Genomic DNA, 10,847 nt, shown 5'->3' with positions numbered 1-10,847 from the left:
ATAGTCCTACTTAAAAAAAAACAAATGACAAATAAACTGAAATTTCACTAGGTTTTACTAATTAAAATCATTAGGAAATAAATGTCAGCAATTATAATAAGTTTTAATAACCAATGTTTAAATCAAAAGCAGCCAAAACTCACCTGCAGCAATGTAACAATTTATCATAGGAATATTATAGTCCTATTTCTTTGGGCTATTACTGAACTTAGTAACTGTTCAGAAAGAAAAAATGACCTTGACTTTATATCAAAATAACCTTTCTGTACCTCTGCTGTTGTTCTACATCTATGACCAATAGATGGCGGTATTGACCAGCATTCAACAAGTTAAAAACATACCTTAAGCATAGATTTACTGCTCTCCTCCTCTCAGCTGTCTAATAGAGAAAAAAGCCCCAGGAAATATCAGGATTTACTGCATTTCTTTGTCATATATGATAATTTAGTCAATATATTTGTGAAATTTTCTACAACAATTAATTGATTAATCCAGAAAATGTGCCCCAAAACTACCAAAAAAACAAACATATAAAAACTGATTTTTGTTTTTATTTAGATATAAAAGACAGGTGCATTTTATACAGTCTATATACACTGTTCAATGACAACAATAAGAAAACTCTGAACTGCTACAAAATCAGTGTAAACATTTTCTGGTTGGTCATTTTCTTAAAGTCTCTGTGATAGAGACAGAAAAGAGTGCAGAGAACTTGCTGTAAACAATGCACACCTCCCTCTCTGAATATAACACTGATAGAAACTATACAACAGACATGTAAAGGCACTGTGCTGAAGCAACAAAAGAAAACAATATAAAAAAAAGAGATTATGCTACTGCCTTGATCGTTGTTACATTACACATATTGAAACTTAACCGTTGGCACCTCTGACGATACATTTTAGTGCAGTTGTGTGGTTTTCTGTGTCAGTTTATTCGTCCCAGGACTCATCCACATCGACCTGCTCTGTGCCACAGACTGTGTTTATTTACAGTCAGTCAGACCCTTGGTGGCAGCACTGCTCCAGTTTTACTGCAGCTACCTTGTGTGCAGCTGATAAATGTAGTTAACAAGCAGTTGGAGGTTTCTCAATGACACTTTGGTTGCGATGTAATTTGGCTGCTGATAAACAGCCTTCGAGAAATAGTTTGACACACGGGTAAACCGACTTATTTGCTTTCATGCAGAGAGTTAGATGAGAATATTGATACCGCCCCAGCTGCCAGACTCATGGCTCAGACCAGACGTACCTCTCACGACACCTCAGTTTTAGCCTCTTTGTTCTGGATATTTCTTTTGAGAATCCATTTTTAAAACTGTTTTCACTACTTACAGGGCATTATAAGGCTGCCAGGGCAAATTAGTCAACTTTTAACTCCTTACTGTCCCAAAAGACTTGCTGGTTTGGATCTTGTTGCTGTTCCAGAGTCCATGTTAAGGTCAAAGGGTGATCGAGCTTTTGCTGTACTGGCGCCTTGGTTCTTGTATTCGGTCTGCTGGCACTGTCTCAGCTTTTAAATCTTTCTCGAAACATATTTATAGTCTTGCCTTCTTATCTGCAACTAGACCTGTTTGTTTGTACATATCAGTTATGTTAATGACAGATTTTATGGTAGTATTTTTACTAGCTGTTTGTTTGTGTAACTGTTTTACTAAACTTTATTCCCCTTATGGATGATTTTATATGTTGTCTTTTATGCTGTTGTTCAACAGTTGTGTAATCAAGAAATAGCCCCACACATCAACCTCTGTATTTTTACACATAGTTTTTGTACAAATTAGAGATATATCATGTTAATTGAGGCCTAGAGTTACTGGTTGGTGCCTTTAGACAGAAGCAGACTAGCTGTTTCCTCCTGTATGCTAAGCTAACTGTCTCTTGGCAGTAGCTACATTTTCAGTAGGAGCAAAGTCCTCATCTAACTCTCGGCATTAAAACAATAAGCACGTCTCCAAAAATGTTAAATTATTCCCTGCTCTATTGCTTGGACTGCTTGATGCAACTCGTTATCCATTACAACAGAATGGTTCCCAACCCTTTTTGGCTTGTGACACCTTAGAATAATGCTACTTGCCCAAGGAAGAAAAAAACTATCTGGTATTTCACACAAAAAAAGCAACAATTAAGAGAAAAAACAAACAGAAATGTATAGATTGTGTGACGTAAAACTGTGTTGTTTTGGTCTTTGGTATCTTCTTAATCATCTTTTGAGCCCGTATTTCATGTCCATGTTGGGAACCACTACATCATAAGATCCCACTCTGACAGATATTGTTTTAACATTTCCTGTAGGCGAAGCTGCTGTGGATGAAGAATTACACTCACTGGTTGAGTTTAACATCCGTGGCAGAGCCAGAGAACCAGTTACATGACTTTCCAAATAGCTCAAACTAGCTCATAGCTCATTCTATCCAGATCACAAATGCTGTGGTCATCTCTGAATAATAAAGTCACTGCTATTTACATTCATAATTTGACCAGATTTCCTCTTTGGCAGTTCATGTTCGTGCAATTTTGCACTTTGGTTTGTACCATTAAAACTTCCACTGGCATATTTGTCTCATTGAATATACATTATATTATTGTTGTGATTGTCTGCCGCCACACATATTGGCTGCCTTTTGTCCATAGCAGTGATTCTGATTCCACTTTTCTTTTGGTATCATGAGTCTAGGTAGATGGAATATATCTGGTTGAGGCAGCGGTCGACGCCTCCCGCCTGGAAGAGGAAGCTGTCGTCTGAGCAGGGAGACATGGAGTAACCGCCCCCCGCCTGGCCCTGCAGGTCCTGCAACAAGTCAAACCCTGAGAGGAGGAGAACAGAAAATTTATATATTTAATATATCACAGCAGCTACTTTATTTTCATGTGGAAGAGTGGGGATGCAGTTATTTCTCTCAGCTATTTTTTAATCATCATAATTAGTTACCTACCTTAGGTTTTGTGTTTTTTAAAAAAAAAAGACCTCAATAAATCAATCTGTCTTTTTTTGTTTTGCAACCAGGTGACATAGTTTTTAAAGTCAGACACACAGTACAACTTAGACTTATTGTATAACATTCAAAGAATGGATAAAGCCAGTCAAGTTAAGAAAATGACAGAAAAAACAGGCCTACATTAACAGTAATCCATCCAGCTAGTTCACCTACATACCTGCCAACACTCCTGTATTTTAAAGCAATCTCCCACCACGGTTCAGTTCTGTTGTTTCTCCCAGGAAATTCCCATAATTTACACGGCCCCTCAAAATCTATAATAAATAATCTTCATACAGAGATTAATTCGTTTTATATGTTTGTCTCACATCATTCAAATTGCCAAATCACCCATGAAACACAATCTACACACTAAACACAATTTCAGCCCATGTGTCACCCACAGACAGATTCAAACCACCCACATTATGAATCCTAAACGTTGGCAGGTATTTTGTCTGGTTCTTAAGTTTGTACGATGATATGAAAAGTGTTTATAGTTTTTTCCGAACAGCCACACTCAAAGGTGAAGTCATCGTAGAGAAAGGGGAAACACGATAAATATGGGGATATATGGGGAGCACATTATCAGACAGTTTGTCCTGTAAGGCTTTCTTAGTGACGTACTTTAGTTGTTCTTATAGAGATAGAGAGAGAAGTTCAAACCCTGGCTCCTCGCTGGCCAATCACAGCGTAAAGTGGGCGTAAACGTCAGATTGTCTGTATCAGAAAGTTATACGAAACAAGCACTTTTATTGGAGCATAAGGACGCCTTTACTCTTAGTTATTGCTGTCTTACCTGTAGAGTGAGAGGCGGGGGGGTTTGTGAAGTAACTGGCTGGTTCAAAGCCTCCATCACTGACCGGCTGAACCACCTTCCCTTCTCCATACACACATCCTTGGAGAACCACAGAGGAAACGATGAATGTCAAGAACAACACCAAAAACAAGCAGGCAGTGTATGTGGCACCGATTTGGTGAGGCTGATGATGTTGACGCGTGCGCAGTGTCAGTACCTTGCTGCTGTGAGAATACTTGTTGATGGTTGTAGGTTTTTTGGTAGCCCTGCAGCTGGTCCGCTCTGTCTGATGAGGAGCTCGCTGGGCTGAACAACGACGTTGGTCTGTTCCTGTTGGCAACACAAGGCCACAAAGCTGAATTACTTCACCCAACATCGACATTTATGTACACAGAACACTTATACATACATTATTTTGTGACTTTGTGAGCAGCTCTGTCCTTCTTGGATTTAAGAAAGTTTGCACTACAACTAACACCACAGCCAAAATTGTCAAAATCATTTTAAAACAGCTTAAAACATTCAGATGTCAGCTAAAGATGTTGTTGAACCAACTTATTAGCTTATTTAAGGAGCTAGCAAACTAAATCTGCTCGCGACAGTTAAAATGGTCGATGGTCACAAGAAGCTGCTTTACTCGACCTCCGCCTGAAATCAAGGGCCAATAATATGTTTCAAAAATGACTCGGGATTTTGATGGTATATCTGCTAATATTATTATGAACTTATGAACAGAAAAGCTTGACAGGCATAGCAACAGTTGCTAAGGGCCGAGCCGACTGGTTCCCCCTTATCTCCGGTCTTTGTGCTGAGTCCATTTACCCTTACAGTAATAAGTGGGGCATCAATCAACTCATCTAACTCTCAGCAAGAATAGCTAATAAGCCAGCTATTCCAAAAACAAATTTTGAGACCAAACAAGGCAACATTTAAGATGACAGATTTGGTCATTTAACTTTAAAAGGTGGATGAAAGACAATAAAAGCTCCTTGACGACTGACATGTGACTGACACAACCCGGTTTAATTTCTATGATAATGTCTTTGTTTTTTTACTTTTTTTCCCCAGTTGGCTTGAACTTGCTGAACTGTTTAAGGTTTCTGACTTCAGCATTTCGTAAGCCTTATTAACCTCACCGCATATTTCTGAGTTCCACCACTGAGCCAAGGACACTTATGGTGCTGGTGTCATAACAAAATTATTAGTAACGTGACAGCTCACCAGAAGGTCTTACAATTTCAAAACAACACATTTTAAATGAAATATAATAGGCAGCTTTGGGCTCACTTTTTTCTCTTCGCAGATATATTTTTTCACTCTTCTTACTTGTTTTCATTCATTTAAATTACTTAGATAATGAATTTTAGAAGAAAATCTTGGGAGACTGTAAGTAGAGTTATTTAAAACTAGGTTTCGCTCAAGTTTAACACAAATCTCTCATTAAATTAAGCCCAGACCAAGAGTTTTACAGTCATTCATACTGATAACCATTAGCAGGCGATGTGGCAGCAGCTGTGTTATCACAGACAAACATGTAAATACTTAAGCTTGTGTGCAAACAGTACAGTTTATAAAAGGAAGCGTTTCCACCGCGCGGTGGGGGGGCGGGCTTAATGTAGGCGGGCTTTGTGTGGAGCTGTATCCATCGCTACGCTGCAAGAATGTGCTGACTGTGCACAAACACTCTGACTCAACATGGAAACGAATGAGTCAGTGGAGCCAAGTCGACGAGAAGAAAGAAAAGGCAGCAGAATATCTCTCCAAGGAGATATGCAGCTGAAACCCCCCCAATATGGTATTTGAACCCCCCCCCCACCAACCTCCTCCTCCTCCTTCAAAGAGCTTGGTCTCAGCATTTCATGTGGCCTGAGAACTCTCCGGGATGATGTACTGTAGCATATTGGTCCCCAGGGAGCCAAATGGCCTTGGTTTCTGCTGGAAGGGTTTTAGTGGGCTTCATAAACAAGCCAGGCCTTGTCAGAGATACTGATGGCTGCAGGCCCAAGTGGCTTCTATATTTTCATCTGACCAGCTATAAAAAAAAAGGAAATGTTTGGAGATTTCTTTACATATCTATCATTTATCATCCCCAGGTCTCTTTATTACCCATTTCCCATGTCAAATGCTATTACATTTAATTTAACAGTCTCTGCTTTCAGTGGAGAAACACAATAAAAGCCAAAATTAATCAGAAGGACTTTTTGAAACCCAAACTGATATAACTTACAGATGGCTGTGGCTTCCCAAGGTAATAAAGACCAGGCTTTGTATAAGATTATGTAAACAAAGGGGGCTTTGATATAGTGCGACTGCTGAAGTGAATGTGCTGCGATGACTGCGAGCCCCAAGAATTCAACACTTCTCTGGATTCCCCTCGGTGGCCCCAGAACCATCAGAGCTGACCTTAACTATAAACAACCGCGTCTGTTCCACGGCTTACATTCTTGCGACGCTGCAACAACATAGCTGAGATGTCTGAGCCGTGCCGTTGCGCGGCCCTGCTGGGTCGATCTGTCGTTTTGTGGCCGCTGTGCCCAAAACGTTTCAGATGCATGAGCTTAACAGTGAACCCCCGCCTGAGGGAGCGGCTGTCAGCACGACCTCAGGAAACTGTTTCTCTGATCATATTTTACCGACTAAACCCCTTCATCGGTCACTTTTTTTTCTCCCCTCCTCTTTCTAACTAACTACAGCCAGCTGCCCGCCATATATCTGGAATGAGAAGAATCCTGCTAAGCTCTTATGTTTATATGCACATTATACTGTACGTAACCCTGCTTTGATTCATGGCTACTTTTTTAATAGCACAGCACACTTGGACGGGATCGGAGGAAGGGATGAGTAGGTTTACCAGAGGTGCCAGCTTGGGCACACAAAAATGATCTGTTTTCAGTTTTGGCAGAGGAAAGAGTATTTTCTGTGATATAGATTTACTGGATCACAGAGGATCATGTTGAATGTATGTAATACAGATGGAGACTTACTGTGATCTAAGCGCTACCAATCAAGCACTTAGAGAAACTAGAGTAGACTTATTGCATGTTAGAGATACAGTAAAAGCAAAAATGTGTGGACATGTCAAACATTTCAGTTAAACCGGCTATTTGGATCCGATGTCACTCGGAGCTTCTGCAAAGTAAACTTTGTTACTTCTCTTCCCTTCAAATTGTATAATAGCGTTTCTGTGTGAGAGCCATCCTGGTTAGTGCGCCTGTATCTGATGGACGCGCCGCTCCAAAAAGCCAATCCAGCTCTACTCCAATCCTCCCCCTCCCCCTCGACCACAAAACACACAAACACTGCACATCACAAATACTCGCTGATGGACAAGCCTTAGCGCAGGCCTCTGAATCCCCTCAAGTATTAAATAATTAAAAGAAGTCAAAAAGGCTCGTCTCAGCCAGAGTAAACACGCGCCTGGCTATGAGGTCAGAGCTCGATGCCGGCTGTGCTGTGAAGCAAAGATAATTTACTTTCACGTGTTTAACGTCTCGCTAAGTCATTTGGGGGAAAAACAAGTGCTTGTCTGGTATTGGCTTTGGCAGGCCGTTGAGTACTGCGGGCACCAGTGGGATTCTATGACATCCTCAGTCTCTATAAAGAGACGTCAATGGACAGATTGTGCATAGCTTCATGGAAGCTCTGGCTGCGAACTTTGAGGAGATGGAGGCTGAGAGATGCTGCATTTAGGCAAGCAGACACCAAAACTCTTCTTACCTGAACATCATATTAAAGGATTTTTGGTGTGTTCATATATAGATTTGCTTTGTGAACTTCAAATAACTTTACATTGGTTAGTTTTACACCGAAACATGATCTACAAATCCAGGTTTCAGGTCTGCACACTTATAGTTTATAACAATATAAGGCAGTGGTAGCACTACAACTTTTTTGGATTTGTGTTCAGAAAGGAAAAACCCATCTTAACAAATCCATTGAAAATGGAAATACTGGATAAATGGAAATACTGGATAAATGTAGTTTATTTATTTATATTTTTTTTTACTTTAAATTGACATTAGGTAGTTTAAATCTCAACATTATAATCTTAAATCCTTAATTTTGCATTATTTACATAAATGCATTTTCCTCAATCATCTGAATGCATGTATTATAAATATTAAAAACCATAATTTTCATTTTCTTCAACCAAAAAAATGTCAAACAAAACACCACCAACATTTAAGGCCTGTTTGAGCACTGCACACACGGTAAAAAGATTTACTTATGCAGCAGCTTCATAGTCTTCAGACCAAATTAAAAGTGCTGTACACTACATGCCACATTCAACCCATTCACACAGTGATGCTCAGCATCTTGCTCAAGGACACGTCAACATGCAGGAGGGAGGAGCCGGGGATTGAACCTATAACCTTCTGATTAGTGGACCTGCCGCTCTACCTCCTGAGCCACAGCCCCCAAACCAAACATACATGGTTACACTGAGCAACAATATGATGCAGTTTCATTACTGACACTTTACAGGATCCCCTTTTTATATTTCTACTCTTTATATTTCTTACTGGAAGTTTTCTGCACCATGAAGGCCATGAGATGAGGCTGAAAGTAAGAAAGACCTCGAGATACAAAGCTGTTGTTTTCAAGGTCAATAACAAACCTTCAAGCTCAAGCTTATAGATTTAATTTGTGTTCAGAGAGAACAACCCATCTAAAATCTCCCCATAACTCCTCAGCCAAAACCCATTTGAAAACAACTCGTGGAAATTTTGGACCATTTTATGTGGAACTGTGTGCATTATATGTGAAGATTTTATATCATTTATTAAACCACAAAAACTATATTTTGGCCCTTATCAACTCTTTTATTGGACAGACTGCCTTTGTTGTTACTGTTGTGCCAGTAAAAGTTCCTTTACGGGCAATTCTTCAACGACCAATGATTTGAGACCATATTGTCCAGAAACTGCTGCCCGGGAGGCTGTCAGCTGTATCTTTTTAGTCTCACTTCTACTTTTATACAGGGCCTAGACAAAATTTGTCTCAGTTTACAGTACACATAAGTTCTGTGGCCTCCAAGTACCCAATCAGTGCAACCACAAAGCCATAACTCCATCTCTGGTGATAATGTCTCTGGTTTATTCAAGAATGCATAAGCTCACATCTCTGTCCCTGTTTATGGGCATGTGCTTTCCAGACGAGAGGGTGAAATCTTTAGAGTCGTGGCCATGTATTTGAGGTTGAAAACACTATTTGTGGGTCTGACATAGCATAAGGGAGGATCTGCTCAGAGGTGTTGAGCAGTCTTTAATGCACAGGATATTCGTGAATAAAGATTTTGGGGGTGAACACCCAAAAAAATGCACATCTTTAGACACTGATTTCACATGCTGAGCGGGGCAGAAAACTGTGGTCAGTTTTCACTATTTTTATCTGCAGTAGAAAATAGCTATGAATGAAAACTGCCAAATGCAAACGAAATCCCATTCAGCTCCATTGTACTGTGCTGGCAGCAGAAGTCCCTGTAGCAGATAACTCAAAACCTTGCCAGACACCACAAGGGGTAAGTGGGAAAATATGTTTTTTGGGGGGATTTGGATGAACTGACCATTTAAGTTTGCCTCAGGGTACATCATTAAGTAAAATTTCCAAGAAATAAAAGCAATCTCGTTTTTTTTATTTATTCATCGTTTAACAGCTGTATGAAAAGTCATTTTTCTTAATGGTGACGTTGCTCTATGAAGCAATAAAACAAGTGCAAAACCCTGCATGGGGCCGAAGAGGCTAAATGGGAGAAATAAACAACAAAATCTCTTCCCTGTAACTACTGTTGAGCTGCCCATGGAGTAGGCTAGAGGTCGGCAAACCTTTTTTAACCATTATTGGCCAAAAAGAGTGAAAAAAATAAACCACATTTGAGGCTTACAATGCTAATTTCTTGCCATGGATCAAGCAAAAGCCAGCAGTGTTACTGTGGAAAGCAAACAAATCTGTACACGCACTATTAAATTCTCTGTTTTTCCTCTGAGACTCATAGCCACGGCTATTGAGAGTCAACAAAACAGAGTGTTAAAGGCGCCAGGTCAGTAATTTAGTTGACAAAATGTAAAAAAACCCAGCATTATTTGGTGTGTTATGGCCAGGGTGCGAACTACAGGGGAGTCATGTGGAGATGAGCTCCTCTTCATAGGACATAAGACTTTTTTGGGGGGGATCTTTGCAACCTCAAATGTCTGATTTCACAACAACCTTTCGATTGCTATACATGCTGTAATGGTTTTAGGCATTTTTAAGCTATGTAACTGCAGGAAAAGGTGAAATAATGCATTAAAAATTAAAGGCAACTTGTTACAGTGAGAATAAAATCAACAACTTCAACACCAGAAACGAGGAGGTTTGGTGACGTATGACTCAACATTAAGTGCAGGAAACTACAATTGGTCAAATTTATGAAAAAAGTTGCAGTGATTATGTGGAGCTGCCATGTATTTCTATTTTCTTAATATCTTATATTTATCTATCAAAGCCACTAGTTACACACATTTACTCCCACATTAATACTTTTCCCAGAATGAATGAATGAATGAATGAATGAATGAATAAATATATGGGATGCAACACTCACCCCTCTCTCATGCTCCCAGGGCTTGTTAGCGAGGATATTGGGCTGTTGGCGTCAAAGTTTCCCTCCAAGCTTTGATACCTGGCGCAGGTGTCTGCTGATGGAGGGAGAAACTCAGAATTTCCCCTGTTGTGGACGGTGCTGCTGTTTGAGTACACGCCTGAAAGAGAGACATAGATTCAGTAAAATATTACTTCACTGAACATCTTGAGTATCCACCAGGCCTGAAAGGTAGCTCCTTGTTTGGAAGTGTGTACAGTTACAGTTTTATAGAAAAAGTACCAGAAACGTCCAACCTGATACTGCAGCATATTCTCTGAGCTGTCTGTCCTTATGCTCAGTTTGTTCCAAACACTAAAACTTACATGGACATAAGAGAAGTAGATAATGTTGTATGAGTGGTTTGAAAAGTTTCTACCACTGTAACAGTTCAAATGATAAAAAAAAGCTACAAATCCAAAAAGCTGGGAATAGTTACAAGTAATTACAAC

The 10,847-nt window shown here is 39.8% G+C and overlaps 1 protein-coding gene across 1 annotated transcript in view; it reads right to left on the bottom strand.

Annotated features, from left to right (window-relative positions):
* Positions 1–531: 531 nt before the first annotated feature.
* LOC118335207 (zinc finger protein GLIS1) overlaps positions 532–10,847 on the bottom strand; it is a 47,839-nt gene continuing 37,523 nt past the window's right edge. Inside the window, exons 6-9 of the mRNA XM_035671439.1 lie at positions 10,360–10,516; positions 3,994–4,106; positions 3,777–3,875; positions 532–2,807 (exon numbers count right to left, since the gene is read on the bottom strand). Coding sequence (XP_035527332.1) covers positions 2,665–2,807; positions 3,777–3,875; positions 3,994–4,106; positions 10,360–10,516 — 512 coding nt within the window. The 3' untranslated portion in view covers positions 532–2,664. The remainder of the gene's footprint in view (positions 2,808–3,776; positions 3,876–3,993; positions 4,107–10,359; positions 10,517–10,847) is intronic.

Source organism: Morone saxatilis, unplaced genomic scaffold, assembly GCF_004916995.1.
Source record: "Morone saxatilis isolate NCDOM2014 unplaced genomic scaffold, NCSU_SB_2.0 Contig23, whole genome shotgun sequence".
NCBI classification, from domain to species: domain Eukaryota; kingdom Metazoa; phylum Chordata; class Actinopteri; family Moronidae; genus Morone; species Morone saxatilis.
Note: the sequence above shows the minus strand (reverse complement) of the source record. Positions and strands in the feature narration are given on the sequence as shown.